A 19,715-nucleotide genomic window follows, 5' to 3' on the forward strand; every position below is an offset into this window, starting at 1 on the left:
ACTTGAAGACATTCTTCATTTCTTCTTATATAGGATGAAGAAAAAAGTTATGTGCAGTTTGATCATCAAAAAATGTTCCATTCGCATGGTTGAAGTGCTTAGAAGTACTAACTTTGGGATACAAACCAAGTTCATACACAACTGCAGGGAACATTTGCCAACTACAGATACCAAAGAAAGGATTGAAGAATGGCAATCAACTTCATTTATCAGAACAAACCACGGCTTTGAGTGCGTCTTTCACGTAAGGATATTTGAACGAGAAACCTAACTCCTTTGCTCTGACAGGTATAACCCTCTGCCCTTCTAATACCTGTTGCAGTGACATGACGGTCAAGTTACTGAGTACCAAAAATTATACGAGGAAGAAAAATTACTGAGTACCAAAAATTATACAAGGAACAAAAGACGTAAGAGAGTTGCTGAATACTTACAACGGAGGCACCTTCACCAAGGACTGCTTTAAGTGCAAACTCTGGTACAGGAAGCCACGAGGGGCGACCTAAGCTGTTCCCCAACTGTTCGCACATCTCGGTCAGCCTAACCGGATTCGGTGCAGTTCCATTGATAACTCCTGATTGTATTATGAAGTTATAGGTTTCCTTAACATCTTTAAGTAGTCATTAGTCAAGTATAGCAAATAAAGTTTACCTTCATAAGATGGGTTTGATAAGGCTTCATAAATAAGGTTTACTATGTCATCCAAATGAATCCACGAAAACCTACACTAACGTAGGAAGAAAGAAATCCCGTTGAGGAAAGGCTAGTAAAACTATGTCTACAACTCAGAGAAAATGAGAAAAACAAGTATATATGCACTAATGACATATAGTATTTCTTTTGGCACTGGAGTACACACCACTGTTTCCCGGTGCCTATAGGACCACCAGCAAACATCATGAAGAGAGGAATCATTTTTGCTGCATTCGGTAAAATAGGTAATATTATGAACATCTAATAATCAATCGAGAATTGCTGGAAGATTCGCTTCATAAAGCTGAGGCCAGAGAAAGGACAACATATGTACCTAAAGCACCACCATCTTTTCCTAGAACAACGCCAATACGAATAAGTGCTACTCTGACATCTTTATTTACTTTGAGAGCCCTTCCTTCCCATTCTTTGCAAACCTGTACAATATTTGATCCATAGAAGATAGAAAGACAGAAAGGTTCTGTTATGAAGCTTCAGTTTAACCATATTAAAAAGAAGTCGAGAAATGACAATTCACCCGAGCCAAGTAGTCATTCCCCGGGGGACTTCTCTCGTCAAATACTTGAGTCTCACTGCTGCCTGCGTGTAATCCAAAAGCAGTAGAAGTTAATGGAAAGCCATTGTAAGGAATTCCCCAAGGTCTATGAGATGCATACTAATCTAAGTTTTTGCAAATTTGCACCCCTCGTTTTCCTATTTTAAGGAATTCCCCAAGGTTCTGTTATGAAGCTTTAATTTAACTATATTAAATAGTGATGACGGTTTTCTACTAACCATAATAACCAACAGCAGTTGCACTGACCAAAACTTTAGGTGGGACATCATTTTGTGAGTTGTTTATCAGATCTACAACCTTCAAAAATTAGTGGGAGCAAGTAAACAAACAACCCATAAAAAGATGAAGCACCAGAAAGTTGGTGATAGAAATTCAAAAATGAAGGATTTTTTGACCTTTGATGTGACATTTATCCGGCTTTGCATTATCTCTTTCTTAATCTGCAATATGGGGAAAAACTCATGCTCCTTGTAATATTAAGCTACAATCAACAAGAGAAAATAAGGTTGTAATGACATCATACTAACCTCACTAGACCATCTTGTGCTCACGGGCGTTCCAGCTAAATTGACAACTGCAGTTGAACCTCGAATGCAATCCTTCCACTCCGGTTCCTCCGCAATTACAATTCCAGGAAACTCCCTAACTTCAATATACATAAGGGATCTCAGCAACAAATACAGGAGAATAAGGGTAAGTTAACAAAAACTCTTTGTTCGTTCTTAGTTAGAGGGCGTGTAAAAGATTAAGTGAATAATAAGGTTAACATGTATCTGCTAGCTAGTGACTGCAAGAAACAGAAAATTTCTACAAACAAATCCAGAGTAAGTCCTTTCTAAAAAATAAATAAAAAGTCTTAGCATTGTTTCGAAATGAAGTAGTTAGATTTGAGTTTCATTTTATTTACCAAAAATAAAAGATAACCCACTAAAGTGGTTCATTACCTTCTTACCAGGAAAAACTAATTGAGCTTTTGATTTCGATCTTGTCAACACTCGGACACGATGATTTTCTGCAAAAGATAACACAGGATAAATTGGTGGTAGTAAATATACTACTACGTACAAGAAAGTGAAAGGCTGTTAGACAAAGAAAAACTACAAATCTCCAATTGATTGGGGTGAGTAGCATGTCTCAACTTTCAAGTTTTATGAATACTATTAAGTCCTGTTATTTGGCCAAGGTCCTAAACATGCCGATAAGGCAAGCTGGCAGGCTCGTTATGCACAATGTAGTCAATATCGGCCGTATCCGCCGATATATCGGGGAAATATCGGATATCGCTCTGGAGCGATACGATAAACAATATATCGGCGATACGATATCTCCCCGATAATATCGGCCGATATGAGCCGATACAATATTTTTACGAAAATCCGGTACGGGTTAAATTAGTCATTTTAGGTAAAGATTAAAGGTATTTTAGGTTTTTCAAAGACGGGAAGGGATAAATTCCTGTTTAATTACCATTTTAGGTAGCAAACTTTAAAGTTGTTGAAGTTACTCTCCTGTCTCTGGTTTGAACTTCTTTAGTTATCATTTTAGGTAGTGAACTTTAAAGTTATTGAAGTTATTCTTTTGTGTTTTTGATAAAATTGATGGTATCTGTTACATCTTAACAGAAAATATGTGAAGAAAATGTTTGCTATAAAATTTTAGTCTCTAAATTATACCGGTATTTCAACGATAATATCCCCGATATAAAATCGTACCAGTGTATCGGTCCCGTCCGAAATAAACCGATATCCGATATTAACTACATTGGTTATGCAGGATAAATATAAATATTATTTTCAAATACCAAAAAATATTTAAGTGAGCAGCGAGAAATCTTAATAACCTTGATGCAGCCTTTGCACCAATCTTTTACCAATAAAACCTGTAGCTCCAGTAATTGAAACAGTCATTTGATTTCCCTGCTCAACGAGAATAATAGTTAATTTAAAAATATTCTTTTGAGGTTTTTCAATCTCGGACAATTCTTGGAAAGGGAAACATTTCTCAATGGACAATTCTTGAAAAGGTGGAGGAAATTAAAATTACCTTATGAGGTTGATTAGTAGAGCCATTACCATTGTTGTTACTGTTGGTGGCGAGAGACAAAACCTTGATCGCTCTCTTGGGTTGGCAAATCTGAAATGTACAGAGTAAGTAATTTAACCAGAACTTAGGAATGGAAAAACAACAAGATAAGGATAAGATAGTTAACCGACTCTGACTGAGGTTGGGTGTACTGAATTGGATGATATAGAGTTGGACCAAGATATAGAAGCGAGAGAAGTAGTAGTGGAAGTAGCTCCTCTGCAGCAAAGTTCCATTGCCATGTTCGGGTAGTTAATGATTTCGAACTGTTTTTCGCTATTGAAGAAAAATGAAATTCCTTAGAAAAACAAAGGAACAAAGCAAGAAAAGAAACGGATATGGTTGGTAAGTGTGCTTAGTTCGTGTTTGTTTTCAAGCCACAGATAACAAACAAAAAGCCCGGACCATGATCAAGGGGTGTTCTAGTTATCAAAAAGTAATTTGAGCGGGAAATCTTCATTTTACCCAGCTGTAGAAATCTCTTCTTCTTAGGCACGGATAAACAGAAGAAAGATTTTTTTTATTGAAAACTTCACTTATCCCGTTATCTGTATGTTACACCACACTGTACAGGTGCCCTAGATTCCAGTCCTGTTATCCAATTGCTTGCCGATTGAAGGTCAATAATTACAACATTTAGGTGCTACATGCTGTACGCTTGACTACGACTGCTAACTAAAGAAGAGTGCTAACTAAAGAAATCGACGTTTCTAAAGAACCATCTTTTGTGTTAAAGTGAAATCCAAATTCTCAGAACGAGGATAAAAGAAATTTGATCAGAAATTTTGGGTTCAAATAGTCAGATAATGCAGATGAGTTCCACACACAAGTTTCAAATCTACCATTCTCCCAAGAAGCAACCAAAATAAATAAAAAAAAAACTTGTCCTCTATCAAAGTTTTCTCGTAGAGGATTTTGATTCTAACTCAACAAGATTTCACAACAACACGTCTAGAAAGAAAACCCAATTGACAGCATAGTAGAACATCTTATTTATTGCTCAGAGTCGGAAGCTGGCTTAGTCATTGTCTTCTCGTCCATAGTTGTAGACTATCTCGATCTGCATCAATAACAAAATATCAACCATATTGAACACATACAAAAGACACCATATAATTTCATTTGCGAATGTAGAAATCAAGTTCAACGTGCACTAGCTAAGATACAAACTGATGCACAATTGAACCTTGGTTAAAACAGATTAGGCAGATGAGGTATTTCGCCTCATTGTTAATGATGATTAAGGCAGAGAATGTGATTTTTGTTGACAAAAAACTGATGAAAGAATTGCATAAGCTCTTAATCAAGTAGATCTAGCTTCACAAGCAGATATAAGAGAACAAACAACAAATCAACTATCGTATATAAATATAAGAGCATTTAAACATTTCTGACAAGAAATTGAAGTGCTTAAACATACCCCGGTAGGTGGTGCTGGGTTTCGCGTAAATTTAGAACCACCAGGGGCCCATGGAACTGCACCACGAAATGAAAAAATTAGTGTGAAATTTCAAGTCATCATTCAAATAATTCATATGATATACTAAAGCTTAATTTTCACGAAGTTGTGCAGTTTTTCCCAGGCTGGCATCCCTTGCCACATCTTGTGTTGACATGGCAGCGGCGCACAACCGAAGACACCGAGATATTTTGGACCAATCATTTTTCAAGAGGGTGGTTAGGGATCCTCAATTCATTATATGAGATAACAGCTTGTCTTGTCAACAGTTGCTTTCCTCTTATTCCTCACCTACTTTCTACCTATCTTCCATTCCACAATCTAATATACTTTTCAGCAATCAGTCAGTCACGCATAAATTAACAGAAGGAGAATATATACCACGTGTTTCAAAGTCAACCTTTCAACACACAACAAAAATATAGAAGCAACAAGCTGCTTAGGAAATATAAATGAGTGACTTTTATTAAAAGGAATAAGGATACATAAATAGAACCAAACAACGAAGAAAACTATCTAGAGTAAGTATATTGCATAAACATACGGCTACATCCACTAAACTTACCGATGTAGGGATCAGGGTGTCGAAACTTGTTGTAATGTGCTTCACCCGTTGAGATCATCCTGTCGACTGTGTCGGGATCTTCCTGTAAAAACCAAAAAATTAAATAAACTAAATACCAGAAAAAATAAATAAACTTCCATGTCCCTTGACTAAACACCAGAACAATTGCAACTATACCAAAACATTATCCAAACTAACTTATTAAATCCATCATTATGCAAGAAAATAGTAACTCTTCCACAGGGTTATACAAACCTACATATCAACAATAACCTCAACAGTTCACCTGCACATTCTTCTACAAGGATAGATACACCCACATATCAATAATAACCGCAAAATTCACCCGCTCTACGAAGATTAACTTTTTATTGAAACAGACAAGTAAGTCTATCAAAAAAGACAAGGATAAACATCGATACTAATCCTCCAATTTACTGTACTCGTGTATATCTTAATCAAGCATGATATTAGGAAAATACCCTAAATACCTAATTACACAGCTAAGTAAATTGACCAATATGTAAGAAATCAACATTGATAACGTACCACATTTTTGTTGGCTTCAAACCTTTCTCTCAGCTCCGATGCCTACAAATAAACACAAAATCCAATCAATTCTTACACAAAAAAAAACTGTGCCTAAATTGGGGAGAAACCTAGATAACATTAACGAGAAGATGAAACAAATCTCCGCAACATTGATTCAGGTAACAGCGATAGTTTTCGAGATTCGTAAATTTATGAAAAGGGTCAGCATTGATAAGCATAATGAAACCCCAAACCTGATTCAGGAGTAATTAGGGCAAAAAAGAAAAAAGTGATTCGATTGGAATGAAATGTAAAAGATCAGAAAATGGGGGTTTAGAAATGATTACTTACATCTTGATAGAAAAGATGACGATGAACAGCCCAATTTAAACAATCTTTGAGGGCTCTTCTGTATAGAATCCTCACTCGCTCCTTCTGAGCTGCTCTTCTCGTTGCGTATGTCAAACTCATTTTTCCCCTCTCTCCTCTCTCTCTCTCTCTCTCTCTCTCTCTCTCTCTCCGCTATATAAACAGCCAGACGATCTTATGCACATAAACTACCGTCTACCAATTATACCAAACAAGGTTACAAATTTAAAATGGTTTTACCTATTTGCCACCCATATTTTTTCTATTTACCATCCACCTTAATTACCTTGTTTAATTGGGGGCCGTAACTTCCAATTCGGGGTCATGGAATTTTATTTGTCCCCCAAAATTTTCAGGGGTGTAAATATCGCAATATGAATAAACTATTTTACCCTTCACTAATTGAAAATCAGTTTCACTAATTAACTACTCTAATTAAGGCCCATAATCTATATACCCTAATTAAATCAAAGAGAAAATCAGTTTCTCTTTTATCTTCATCTTCCTCTCTCCCCTTTCTCTTCTCCACCTCCACCATTAACGACTCCACCTCCACCGAGGAAAATTCTTCGAACCGATTCATCGCGTAATCGTCGATGATAAAGCTTTAATCGACGATTAACTTCTTCTACAAATATGGCTAAAACAAAGCAAATCGCTCGCAAAGCACTTCAAATTCCTAATCTTGTAGATGTGGAGAATGCAAAGGTGTACGTGCGAAGAGCTCCTGAAGCAAGCAAATCGAAACCCAAAAAGGGAATGGCTCCAATTAGAGGGTACGTGAACTTAAACCCACCTCCTATTCGATGTTTTGGTTGTTTTTTTATTGTGTAATCGAGATTGGTAACTGAAAAATAGAAGTTACAGAGTGAGAGTCGTTAGCATCGAAGAAATAATACCCTAACGACTCTTACATTGCATGCTTTTTCTATGAAAAATCGTTAACCTATTAGTGTAAATATGACGACCCTTGTTCTGCTACTTCGACCTTTTGTGCCCTAGAATAGAGTCGTCGCCATATTAGGTTGAAGATGACGACTGTAGTTTGACGACCCCAAATTAGTGCGTAACGACTCTGGGTTGAACTTGAACTGCCTTCTGTTGGAGAAAACGATAGAGTCGTCAGTAGTATATAATCCCTAGACTAGAGTCGTTAGTAATCTATAATCCCTAGAGTCGTCATCTCTTTTAAAGGGTCGGCAGTTACTTGTTTGACTACCCAAGTTTAATCTTTAACGACCCTTTAAGGACCAAAATCATCCTCACTGTCCAATTTTTGCAAAGAGTCGTTACCTTATAAATTAGAGTCGTTACTTAGTAATGAAGAGTCGTTATTTTGTTAGAGCATATCATTGACGACTCTTTAACTGATAGAGATAAAGTTGATGTCTTATTAAAAAAAAATCGTGTTTGGAATGTAGTGACAAGAAAACGAAAGACAAGGTTGAAATCACGATAACTCCTCCTTCGAAACCTCCCCGCAACGATAAATACTTACTTGTCGGTCCATTGCGCGGAAGAAGGCCGAGTGAGGTATCATTTTCTATCACCGAACCAAGAGACAAAGGTAATGAGTTGTCTGATTCGTCAGAATCAGACACTTCTGTTGTTTCAGCTAACACTAGTGCTGAAGAAGAAGATGAACAAGAAGAAGAGCAAGTACATGAGGAACAGGGTGTAGAACATGAGATACAAGAAGAAGAGATTCAAGAAGAAGAAGAGGAACAAGAAGAAGAGCAAGAAGAGGAGGAAGAGGGTGAAGGTAATGGTAGTGGTGATGATGAGGATGATGGTAATGAGGAGGAACAACATAAAGGTAATAATGGCGGTGATGATAATGATGATGAGGAGGAAGAGAATGAAGGTAATGATGATGAAAAGGATGAAGGTGGTGATGATGGTAAAACCACTGTTGAGGATGAGGAAGAGAATGCAAAGGCGAAAAAGCCGGTAAAGAGGGTTAAGAAGGATGGAACAGATATTGCACCCAGTGCGAGACACGTTCCCGCTACTCATTTGATGTTGCCTCCTCTTCGAGGTGGTAAACTTAGATATGGGGGCAAAGTTCTATTTGGATATCCTGGATCGTGGGCTCATTGCATTAGTGAGACAATCGTAAGAATCCCAAATTTGCTTGCTATTTGATTAGTTGGTGTTAACTTGTTTATGTTTTGTTTTTTAAATACGTGTTTGTTTATGTTTTGTAGGATCATAAGGATGCCACACGTCTTTTCCGGCACCAATCTTCTTTCAAGAAAATTGAGTTGTGGACGCTAGAAGGTGAATGTGCAAGAGTTAGAGATTTGGTTGAAAACTCAGGTTTGTACAATGCCGTTCTGAACTCTGTGATTGCGTATGACAAGGTCGCAGTATCTAGTTTCTGTGAAAGGTATCACACTGAAGTCGACACATTCCAACTTCCTTTTGGTGAGATGGCGATAACTCCTGATGACGCAGAACATATATTAGGGTTGCAGGTCGAAGGCAAATCAACCGGTGAGAAGTTCAAGAGAAGGCCTAGTTGGGAAGACATCTATACATGGACCAAGAACTTGTTTGGTTAGGATTCCGAGAAGACTAATGGGCTTTTCGAGAAGGTACCTAAGTACCCGAAGAAAGAGTTCAAACTTGTAGATATTAGGAACATGTTTTCTGGGACAGAAAAGAAGGAAAAAGAAGGAGGTCTCTCTGATATGGAATGTCGCTATGCGACGGCTGGGTATTTGTTGTATGTCCTTGCGTCGGTTATATTTCCTGACAGCAAAGGTAACCCGGTGAGCGCCAACCTTCTTCAATTTTTGGATCCCTTGGAAGATGTGAGCAAGTACTCTTGGGGGACTGCCATAATTGCACACCGAATGGTCAGCTTTCTCAGGGATCTCGCAAACTAACTTCTCAAATTAATGGGAATTTGGCTCTAATCCAGGTATTTGGATTGATGAAAGTTTTCTTATTTTTGTACATTTTAAAAATTGAATTATTTATGTTTATTTCATTGGTTGCTATAGGTGTGGATTTATGATCATTTCCCATCACTGATTAAAGATAATGAAGATGTGGAACTCAACCCACAATGGAGCAGAGGTAGTCCAACGGGAACCAAATACTTGTTCACTTGTTCTCAAGATAGGGAACAAACTGATGCGTTGATACAAATGCGTCAAAAACTTGACAACATCACGGCTAAAGAGGTAGTCTTCAATCCGTACAAGAATAATAGAGTTGGCGCAATGGAAGATGTCGTGTATTACCATGGCCCTTTGTTTCACCCTAACGGTTTTTCAATGTACAATCCGATAAGAATCATGCGTCAACTTGGTTTTATTCAAGATTCACCCGATGAGGATTATGTACCTCCGTTCAAGCACAAGTTGGAAAAGTGCGAGGCTGACGAAGCGGGTATAAAGGTGGCTTATGAACCTGAAGTTGATGTCAAGCATTGGAATGATAGACACTCTAGGCTTGTAGACATCTCATGGTGGGTGCATGCGGATGAAGGTCATGAGGCAACACCGGATTACGTCGAATGGTATGAAGGCTTCTCCCATGGTAGGGTGATATGGGTAGATCCGACTCCGGGTAGGAGGACCAACAGAGCATCCACCTCTTCTTCTTCTCAAGTCGACAGTAGAGATGCTACTTCCATTCTGACACTAGTGGTGAGTATTTAATTTTGTAATTGTGTTATTCATCTACATATAAGAGAGTTAATGTGAAATTGTTTTTGAATGCATATAGAGGGAGCGAATGAAGCTTCTTGTCAAGGCTTTTTGTTGCTCGGCTGACAAAGGGGAAGTGATGGATCCTGCGAAGCAACGTCGGTACGAGATTACTGCACGCACATTGAAAATCCCAATGCAAAGAAGATGTTCAAGGAGCTGGCTAAGGAAGGTAAGAGGAGCCGGAAATCACGTAGCCAAAGAGCACAAGAAGTTGATGAGCATGGCCAAAGTAGCCAACATCATGATGAACATCCCTCAGAGGTACAAGAAATTACTAGAGAAGATGCTGGTTCCCCAGAGGGTGCTCCTCCTAAGAAAAGCCGGAGAGTTAGCAGGTCAGGGAGGCAGTAGTAAGGTGGTGGTCGAGGTCGAGATGGTCGACTTCAACTTATGTTAATTTTACTTTATGAATTGAACTTAAGTGTGTTGAAAAACTTATGTGTTTGGTTTGGAGTCTTTGTTTCGAGTACTTTTATGTTTGGTAACTCCTGTGTTTGTTGCAAATACTATGTTTTCAAGTATGCTCGTTAGAACCATGTAGTACTCCAATGCAGACAACATTTCCCTTCCTCATACCAAGGGTCGTGATCTTCGTTTCATAGTACTTTGACGACCCTAATTGTATTTACCACTTCAACACACAGAGTCGTTAATATCCTCAAATAGAGATCTAACGACCATTTTTCCCAAAACATCCAGGAGATGGAAAGAATATTTCTGGATAGAGTCGTCAGTGTTTATAATGAAATCAATGACGACCCTTGGTTAACAAAATATATCCAGAAGGTTTGAATTTATTTGGCTAGAGTCGTTAGATTTTTCATGTCAATGACGACTGTTTGTTGGATTTAGGAGTCATTACTCTGCTATGGATACCTGTGACGACTCTCATTTTGAAACTAGAAAGGATTTTGATTTCATTAGGAAAATAACATTACATCTATCTTGTATTGCATAAGAGTTAACATGGGTATTCTTGAAGTTGATGCATCAAATGGTCGTCAACGTTGTATATTCTTTATGGTGAATGGAACTTAGTTTCCCCATTACGTATTGTCCATAACCCATCGAAACGTTCCAGCTGAAATTAAGCGAGGAATGTTATAACTTTGAAGCATGACAGAAGTATAAATATTAACGGAATACTCACTTTTTCCTTAAGAGGAGCTCTTGGATGGCGAAGTAGATCCCAACGCTCTGTTATTTTGAAATTCAAAATAAGGGTCGTTAGTTTTGTTTTTACACAAGATGACGACTCTGGAGATAACCAGAGTCGTCATTGTTTTACTAAAACTGATAACGACTCTTTATGAAAACATTACATGTTATTGTTCTTTCCGATGCGAGATTTAACTACCATTGCGGCTTCGATGTGATGAAACTGCTCTCCTATCCATTTGGTATATTCTTTTTGGGTTGCACGTCTATCGCCTTTATGCCTCACGAGAAACTCGTTGTACTTGTTGCACAATCTCAAAACATGAATTGTCCTATCACGAATGTGGGACGGTTCATAATCATAGCGTAGATGCGCGTGGGAATTAAGGAAAGGACCGCAACCAACGTTTATCCAAAATTTCCATTCATCTTTTGCATCTTCGTCAATATCTTTGACGCTGTAATAGTTTTTAACCCATTCGGTCTCTTCCTCGACTTGCTTGAATACTTCCCGGAGATGCGCTTATTCTTTTCCCCGTTTTTCAGCCTCGCGCATCTCTAATTCTTCCTTTGTAGGATACAGCGTAACGACTCTTGGTTTTTTGCATCTTCTAAGTATGCTTTCAATTGATGAAGGAGTTGCCATTAAAAAAAAAGATTTCATGAGGTTGTTTTCAATTGATTTTGCACCTTGATATGTTCCTCTACTTATAGAATAATTTGTAACGACTATTTTTTATGGGAAAACGTGTATAGAAAAAGAGTCGTTGGGGGTTTTTGCAAACAATCGTCATTGTATACACTATCAATATGACGACTGTTGTATAATCCACTACAGTCGTTTAGGTATCTGAAGATACCAATGACGACCTATGTTGGGAAAACATCCAGGAGACAACCTAATTTGGGCCATTAGAGTGGTCAGGGTATCTGAAAATACCAATGATGACCCTATGTTGGGAAAACATCCAGGAGACAACCTAATTTGGGCCATTAGAGTCGTTAGGGTATCTGAAAATACCAATGACGACCCTATGTTGGGAAAACATCCATAAGTTTAACTGATTCTTATGCCGCAAGATAAAACGCATTGTCGAGGGGTTCAGGTTGAGAGCTCACCCGTACAACCAACTACAAAAAAAGAACAACAAAATCAGTATAGGGTCGTCACTCTGTAAGATGTTAATATGACGACCCAGACAGTCTTCATCATAATTTACAGGTGAACGACTCTTTAAGTCGTCACCCAGATTTTCTGTAGACCAACGACCCTTTTCTCGATGTATGACGACTCTTTTTTATAAAGTGACGACTCTACATTGATAGATATAACCAACTCTGCCCAGTTTTCACCTTGAATCGTCACCTTGTATACATATAAAATAACGACTCTACGAGTCGTTCTCTGGTACATGTGAAGAGTCGTTTGGTTTTAATCTTTACAGATTAACGATTCATGTTAGTGGTTGCATTTATTTTTGAATTTAACTCAACCAAATGTGGTTGAGGCAGTTTGGTCGCTCCATTCTATATATAGAGGCCCATATCTCACCTATTCCATATCAAAACCCTAATTATCAACCTCATCTTCTCCTTCTCATTTAATTACCATTTAAGAGCAAAAAAAAGAGAAACATCATGACTCCATTCACTAATGAAGAGAATTGTGCCATTACAAGAGCTTGGAAAACAGTCACTAACCACTTTGAAAGTCTAGACAAAGACATTGATGAAACATCGGATGCTTGGTGGAACCGCGTATTCATCGTTTTTGTGGCGTTGGACGGAAATTGCAACTCAAGGTCTTTGAAACAAGTCAAGGAACGCTTCCAGAAGATACAATTCGAGTGTGATGTTTTGAAAAGAGAACTTAAGGCTGTTAGGGAATCCTTTCCGGATATGCTGAGTGTTGTAAGAGTAAGTATTTGAACAAGAGGTAAAACTTATAAAAGGCTTTGATCGATACTAACTAAGTATATTTGCATTTTCAGTTGGGGAAGGCGTATCGCTATTATGAGGAGCTTCGTGGGGAAAAGTTTGAGCTCCACGATTGCTACTTTATCTTGGAAGGCACTAGATATAACTACGCCATATATGATTAAGTGTATAAGTGCACCTTTATTATCTATTGTATTTCATTTCCTTCAATGCAACGCTATGCGAGATGTATGCCTTTTACGATTCAATGAAATGATTCTATGAAATCAAAAATTATGAGAATGTAGTACAAGGGTCGTTACTTTATATAACTAATCAAACTAACGACTCTAAAAGAAATTAGTAATTGATAGCTAGGATCGTCATTTCATATGACTACATGTATGACGATCCTAAGTGTTACTTTTTACAGAGAGTTTTGGTTTTAGAGTCGTCAATGTGTAAACAAAACAACAAAACGACTCTAAGTGACCTAGTTAAAAAGGGTCGTCAATGTTTAGCACACTATCCTAACGATTTTTCATAACCTGGAAAAGTTGCAGGTTTGAGTCGTTATTGGTAGTGTCAATATACTAACGACCTTAGAGAGTCGTTTGGGTATACACCCCCCGACTATGACGACCCTTTCTCTGAGTTGTTCCATAGTGTGGATAATTCGACCACTTGGAGTACCATTCCGACAATTTGAAGAGTATAGGAAGTTTACCTGATTGTTTTGGCCTTGGGGTTCCTCATTTTGAGTGTTGGTTCCTTCATCTTGAGCAATGGGATCTTCATTCCAACCATTGTTCATGCCTTCCTCTATCAACATCTCCTCATCAAACATCCAACCCATATCATTAGTTGAGACAATCTTACCATCAACACAATCATTGTTGTTATTTGAAGCTTCACCAATCTCATTCCCTCCACTTGAATCACCCATTTGTAAAAACCCTAGGTTTTCCTCTCAAAACTCCTCCTCTTCTTCTCAACACATAAAACATATAAAACACATTTTCCATAATTTTTTTTCCTAAAATCAGATTTTAATCTAAATACACTTACCACACTAATCAAACTCACCCCTTAAAAAAATATTTTCCATAATTTTTTTTCCTAAAATCAGATTTTAATCTAAATACACTTACCACACTAATCAAACTAATTAATTCCTAATACTAATCATATAAGGGGAGTTTTGCCATTTAGAAAATATTTTTTTAAGGGGTGACCCAAATTAGGATTGGGTGTCTTTTCTGTCCCGTAGTGCATGGCCCCCAATGGGAAGTTATGGCCCCCAATTAAGCTAAGCTTAATTACCACCCCATTGATCCTATTTACCACCCACATATTTTATAAATACATCCTAAACTAGCGCTCAACCCGTGATAATGGCACGGGAATGGATTAGACATAATTTCAAAAGACTCATCTACTATTAATTATTAACAGGAATAAGGAGGTGAATCTAGGGATCTCTCGCACAGCAATTAACAACTCAATTCTAATCAATGTGATTACTTTTCATTGCAATTTGGAAAGAACAATAACCATAAGACGGATAACGAAATGTTAACACAAACCATAATTCAAGTCACTAAAATGCATCAAAAAGGTCGAATAGAAGGATAAGAAAACATACGGTTTCAATATGAAAAACATACGGTTGCAATATGATTTTACGTAGCCTATAAGAGGACTTGATACACCACATTTGTAGTCTCATGCCCGTTGTTGTTCCTCGGTAGCAAGACAGTGATCTTTCCAGCGGTGATGCACCTGGATAATGCAACATAAAGTTGTCCATGGCTGAACACTGGACTCCTCAAATAAATCCCGACATATTTCACAGATTGAACCTGGGATTTGTTTATGGTCATTTCATAAGCTAACCTGATAGGGAATTGTCTCCTTATCATTCGAATGGTGACAGCTGATGAAGATGGTGTTAGTGATATACGCGGAATAAGAACCACATCCCCAACTTTGTCTCCAGTTAAAATTGTCGCCATAATGACATGTTGCTCGCAGATCTCTACTCTCAGCCTAGTGCCGTTGCATAATTCATTTCTAGGTGTTAGATTGCGCAACAACATAACTGGACAACGAACTTTAAGATCTAGTTTGAACGGCGGTAATCCGGGTGGATTTTGCTAGTTCAAATTTTCACTCGCACAGTCTGAACTTGTTGATGGTCCCTTTCCTTCAATCTCTTCTGGCTTTCTGCTGCGAGGAATGTATGAGATTCACCCTTACACATATCCAATATGATTTCATGTATTTTAGAAACTTCGTCGTTTCTAGGCGACAATATTGTTCTCTCTGTAATATATTTTGGTGTGGGTTTGCTCATTTCTTCAATCCCAGGGTATATCTTTGATATCAGCTCTTGTAGATCAGTACATTTTGGCATTGAAGAAGGCAAGCTAATAATTGGGTTTGGATTCTCCCCCACCTGCAAAATTTTGAATATTAATTAATATCTCGAAGAAATTGAAATTCCAAGGCATCGTCGTACTGCACTATCTGGTCTTTCACACTTTTTGTTAAAATTTCCTGGTTCGGTCCCCCTATCAAGCCCCCAAAATCAAACCAACCATTCATAATCACATAATCAGTACTCGCATCTAATGTATTAATAATCTAACCTAATAATCAGTACTCGCATCTAATGTATTAATACTCTAACCTAATCTAATCAGTAAGGCCTTATGGAAAGTGACTCTAAATAGATACATAGAAAGTGGCAGTACACTGATATACACTAACAAACGCAAGCAATTCAATTAATCCCATAAGGAGATCATACCTGTAGCAAGTATTCCGCAAACGCTATATTTTCTGGGTCCCCGCTTTCTAGTCTCATGTTTTGCATTAACCTAAGGACGTTTACGTTGTTACACAAAACAGAGCCTCTAATTGATGATCCAACAATATCTTCTCTTCGACCCTTCTGTACCACCGGTAAAGTTTGCTTAAAATCTCCTCCAAGCACAACGGTTATCCCTCCAAATGCTTTGGTATTTTTCCTCACATCTCTAAGAGTTCTATCGACTGCTTCTATACAAAATCGGTGTTGCATTGCTACCTCGTCCCAAATAATCAACTTGGTATTCCGAAATAATTCCCCTTCCATCAACTCATACTTCACGTCACATTTAGAATCTTCTTGTGGATTTAGAGGAATTTTGAAGGTAGAATGCGCCGTCATTCCACCAGTTAAAAGTAATGAGGCTACACCACATGAGGCTACTGTTAGAACTATGTCACCCCTCCTTCTACAGGTAGCCACAATTGTGTTGTACACGAATGTCTTTCCTGTTCCACTGAATTTGTTATTGACTCAAAAGCAAATTTCTGTTAGTATTTAGTTTCTCAAAGTTTGAAGTTATAACTGAATCTTGAATCTCAAACTGCAGTTGTCGCTGCTCCCATAGGCGATTCCCAACAATCTGGCTCCAGACACCGGTTGGCTTTGGCATTATATCAAAGTCCTTCATTTCCTTACCTACTTCTTGAATGATTTTTTTCTAACAGATGAAGTCCGTAATCAAGAACCTGGTCCTCTGTAGGATTTTGGATTCCGTACAACACTTTTATCTTGTATGGTAGGTCGTCGCATATGTCTCTGCCATATTTCATCCACAGGATTTCTGGTTGGGTTGGGCTACATTGTGTCAGTATAATACCAAATGTTTGTCGTAGCTGGTGTCCAGTTTTGATTGTCGCCGACTCCTCCAAGAATTTTTCCCATTCTCCATCATCTTCCAATAGACCGAGTTCGATGCAAGCCGATTTAAAAGTTAGGTGGACGTATTCAACACCTTCTTTCACTGTAGTCCTCAAGTGTTCAAATGATCTTGCACCCTTTACGATCGTGGGTAACAACCTTAGGTAGTAAAGTTCTCCACAGTTTGGTGCGACGAAATACATTCGGCCAATTGCATTCCCTTTCTTCCGTGGAAACCATCTCTTATCCTTCCAAACAAAATGTGGAGGAAAATCTTGGTATGTATATGGAGTACCTTCTGGATGCAATGCGTTGTATTCAAAATAAGCCATCAAGGTGGTTACTGTTGTTTCCGCCGTTTCTTGTATTACTTGAATTGGATCGTCTGGATCATAAACAACTCGTTGCTGCCCCAGTAGGTGTACCGCCAGTTTCTTGACACTTGGGACCTCTTCGTTCATCCTATTTCCCAAAATACGCCATGCAGCTTCCAGCGGTCCAATATATCTTGAGCTCAGATATTGTTTGATTTCATTGTTGCAACCAGCCACCATGGTTGTCCGGTCATTCCCCTTGTAAATATATGTGTGTATATATTTTACTGCCATGACACTTGCACACACCTCCACGTTGTTATGTCAGTTAAACATCCGAGTCAGGTACGGGTTGTAAGGTACCACATCAATATTAGTATATAAATGGTTTCGATATCGGAAAACGCGACCATCGTTACGTCGGCGGTAAACTGGGTAGCCGCCGTCTCCCAATGAAGTAGACTCCGCGTATTGTTTTGGATAGTTTTTGGTGCATCGCCCGTCATTCATGCACAACGCGTTTGGTTTCCTGGCACCACACGGACCATGGACCATACATTTTTGGATAGTCTCAAATAGGGCGAGATCCTTATCTTCATCTGGGAATTCTGCGCACAATACATTGTCCACCTGCTCCGGGGTGTGGATCTTATCAGCCTTTTCCAAAAATATTAAGGCGTGCATATGTGGCAGTCCCCTCTTCTGGAACTCTATAGTATAGACATGTCCAACTGTCTTGCCAAAAACTTTCTTTTGTTGAATTTCCTTCATAAGTGCCTTCCTTTTAAGCTCAAAGACCCTCGCAATTAAATCTGGTCTTTCGTGGGGTTGCTGGTGTGATAATAAAGAATTAGTGATTTCCTCCCATCTGGGGTTTGCTGTCATAGTGAGGAAAATATCCGGGTGGTGGTTATACCTGGTGATCCCCATAGAATCCTGGTATATTTCGTACATATGGCGAGGACCTCCTATAAAACTGGATGGAAGTATGACTGGTTGTCCCATTTCATCCGGCTTGTTTCCAGAAAGTCCGAGGTCGGCGAATCCCTTGTAGTTTTGTGCCCTCAATTTAGTCTGTTCCCTCTTAATGTACCCAAGTCGATTTTGTTCTGTCGCTGCCCAAGCATCTACCATGAATTCTTGAAAAAGCATTCCTCCTCTTAGTATCGTTGAGTATTCATCTTGTCTTTCAAAGATTCTATAACAATAATAATCCATCTGAGTGAGGCGTGTATTTGTCGCCTTATCTAGATCCACATCCCACAGTGTCATACCAGGCTCCCATCCCAATTCTCCGTATGGGAACAAAAGTACATAATGTTGGGGGAGGTAAGCTGGATGACACTCGCTGATTCTTTTAAGCCCACGACTTCCTTTGAGATGAAGTACAATGTCCCGTACTCCAGGTTTCACCGTCTCATCCCCGGGTAATAGAACCGGGGTAATAGAACCGCTATCTCATCTGTTGTCGGGAGGTTGTATCGTCTTTTATCTGTGTCGTTCTTGTACTCGAGGTAAACATGGATATCATTATTCGTCTGGTCCTCCTTACTCAAAATTTCATAAGCCTCCTGGTATTTTCCAACAAAGACCTTGTTACTGATCAGTACCTCTTGTAGTATCTTTAGCACATCAACATCTAACTTTGGGTTCTGCTCGATTCGCTTGGACAGTGCAGCCGAAGGGTCGTATATGTGGAGTTATGAATAAGTTACGTTATTTGGGTCTTCAGGTAGTAATGTCCCTGTTCTGTGTCGTAATTCTCCATGAATAGTAAACGATGGAGGACCGTTCCCCTTGAGCTTTCGTGGATTAAGGGTGCATCCAAGACTGGTAAATGTTGAAGATGTGTTGTACCTGTGCTGGTTTTATAATCAAACAATTAGGTGCTCGTTATTGGAAGGAAATATAGAAATGCCAAACAATATTGTAAATTACATATAATGCAATGATGATGAAATTCAATACTACTGTAATTTTCTTAGAACAGCAGTGTATGTAAGTAAATTATTACCTGCGAATATTTCGACGGAATCTCCGAGCAAGAGCATGACTTCCCTCGTATAACTCTTTCAGCCTCTGCGGAGGTACTATCAAATTAGGTAGTTTAACCTTTCCCTGCCAGCAACATGAGCCAAAGGATGGGTTCTTAAGGGATGGGCGGGCGAGTCGTTCTTCCATGAAATGTATTGCCCCACAGTGCTGACATATTACTTTCATTTCACCCAGGAAATGACGTACTTTTGACTTCAAATTAGTATTAGGAGTTCCATATTTGTAGAGGACCTGCTGAGCCAGAATTCTGGTTCCATCATCGGATAAACCTTCGTCATCCGATGTTGCTCTGCGATGCACAAGGAGTTAAATGTTTCATTGGAAATACAAATCAGCTTAAATTTTGTAATACATTAAAGGTCGAACAATTTCTGTTCCCACAAAAGATTCATTTTCAATTTTCAGTACACACATTTGGTAGTGGTCCTCGTCATCGCTAGTAACATCCATCGATTCATCTGTTCCTATTATATCTCTCCATTGATCATTGTCATTAGCGTTGTTCTTCGAGCAATGCCTTTTCTGCTTAGAAATACGAAT

At 38.6% G+C, this 19,715-nt stretch overlaps 4 protein-coding genes across 5 annotated transcripts; all 4 read right to left on the reverse strand.

The window, feature by feature from the left end:
* Positions 1-35: 35 nt before the first annotated feature.
* Positions 36-3,714, reverse strand: LOC113357669 (epimerase family protein SDR39U1 homolog, chloroplastic-like). 2 transcript variants are annotated; one of them, XM_026601110.1, is made up of 13 exons: positions 3,484-3,712; positions 3,314-3,403; positions 3,111-3,186; positions 2,223-2,282; positions 1,798-1,916; positions 1,666-1,710; positions 1,489-1,567; positions 1,232-1,293; positions 1,028-1,130; positions 860-920; positions 652-722; positions 435-574; positions 36-313 (listed from the first exon to the last, which is right to left on the reverse strand). In XM_026601110.1, the coding sequence occupies exons 1-13, from the start codon at positions 3,592-3,594 to the stop codon at positions 203-205; spliced, it is 1,128 nt and encodes a 375-aa protein (XP_026456895.1). In that variant the 5' UTR covers positions 3,595-3,712; the 3' UTR covers positions 36-202. The 2 variants fall into 2 exon arrangements, with proteins under 2 accessions (XP_026456895.1, XP_026456896.1); XM_026601111.1 differs by lacking the exons at positions 652-722; positions 860-920 and having other exon boundaries at positions 3,484-3,714.
* A 385-nt stretch (positions 3,715-4,099) lies between these two features.
* Positions 4,100-6,432, reverse strand: LOC113357671 (NADH dehydrogenase [ubiquinone] 1 beta subcomplex subunit 9-like). Its single transcript, XM_026601113.1, has 5 exons — positions 6,259-6,432; positions 5,926-5,967; positions 5,377-5,458; positions 4,773-4,828; positions 4,100-4,412 (listed from the first exon to the last, which is right to left on the reverse strand). The coding sequence occupies exons 1-5, from the start codon at positions 6,376-6,378 to the stop codon at positions 4,371-4,373; spliced, it is 342 nt and encodes a 113-aa protein (XP_026456898.1). The 5' UTR covers positions 6,379-6,432; the 3' UTR covers positions 4,100-4,370.
* Positions 6,433-15,234: 8,802 nt separating this feature from the next.
* Positions 15,235-17,373, reverse strand: LOC113360107 (ATP-dependent DNA helicase pif1-like). Its single transcript, XM_026603654.1, has 2 exons — positions 15,886-17,373; positions 15,235-15,531 (listed from the first exon to the last, which is right to left on the reverse strand). Exons 1-2 carry the CDS (start codon positions 16,285-16,287, stop codon positions 15,235-15,237), a joined length of 699 nt encoding a protein of 232 aa, XP_026459439.1. The 5' UTR covers positions 16,288-17,373.
* Positions 17,374-17,444: 71 nt separating this feature from the next.
* LOC113360108 lies at positions 17,445-18,392 on the reverse strand. Its single transcript, XM_026603655.1, has one exon. The coding sequence runs from the start codon at positions 18,390-18,392 to the stop codon at positions 17,445-17,447; it is 948 nt and encodes a 315-aa protein (XP_026459440.1).
* Positions 18,393-19,715: the final 1,323 nt, after the last annotated feature.

Source organism: Papaver somniferum, chromosome 3 (assembly GCF_003573695.1).
Source record: "Papaver somniferum cultivar HN1 chromosome 3, ASM357369v1, whole genome shotgun sequence".
NCBI classification, from domain to species: domain Eukaryota; kingdom Viridiplantae; phylum Streptophyta; class Magnoliopsida; order Ranunculales; family Papaveraceae; genus Papaver; species Papaver somniferum.

What these genes read in the sequence shown, in the direction of transcription:
- LOC113357669 (XM_026601110.1), bottom strand. Translation starts at nt 3,594, where the DNA reads ATGGCAATGGAACTTTGCTGCAGAGGAGCTACTTCCACTACTACTTCT. An exon ending in TACACCCAACCTCAGTCAGA is followed by an intron (nt 3,404 to 3,483) that starts GTCGGTTAACTA and finishes TGTACATTTCAG; the next exon opens with ATTTGCCAACCCAAGAGAGC. An exon ending in AAAAGATGGTGGTGCTTTAG is followed by an intron (nt 921 to 1,027) that starts GTACATATGTTG and finishes TACCGAATGCAG; the next exon opens with CAAAAATGATTCCTCTCTTC.
- LOC113357671 (XM_026601113.1), bottom strand. Translation starts at nt 6,378, where the DNA reads ATGAGTTTGACATACGCAACGAGAAGAGCAGCTCAGAAGGAGCGAGTG. An exon ending in ACACCCTGATCCCTACATCG is followed by an intron (nt 4,829 to 5,376) that starts GTAAGTTTAGTG and finishes TTCGTGGTGCAG; the next exon opens with TTCCATGGGCCCCTGGTGGT. An exon ending in ACCCAGCACCACCTACCGGG is followed by an intron (nt 4,413 to 4,772) that starts GTATGTTTAAGC and finishes TTATTGATGCAG; the next exon opens with ATCGAGATAGTCTACAACTA.
- LOC113360107 (XM_026603654.1), bottom strand. Translation starts at nt 16,287, where the DNA reads ATGACGGCGCATTCTACCTTCAAAATTCCTCTAAATCCACAAGAAGAT. An exon ending in TTGCGGAATACTTGCTACAG is followed by an intron (nt 15,532 to 15,885) that starts GTATGATCTCCT and finishes AAAATTTTGCAG; the next exon opens with GTGGGGGAGAATCCAAACCC.
- LOC113360108 (XM_026603655.1), bottom strand. Translation starts at nt 18,392, where the DNA reads ATGACACTGTGGGATGTGGATCTAGATAAGGCGACAAATACACGCCTC.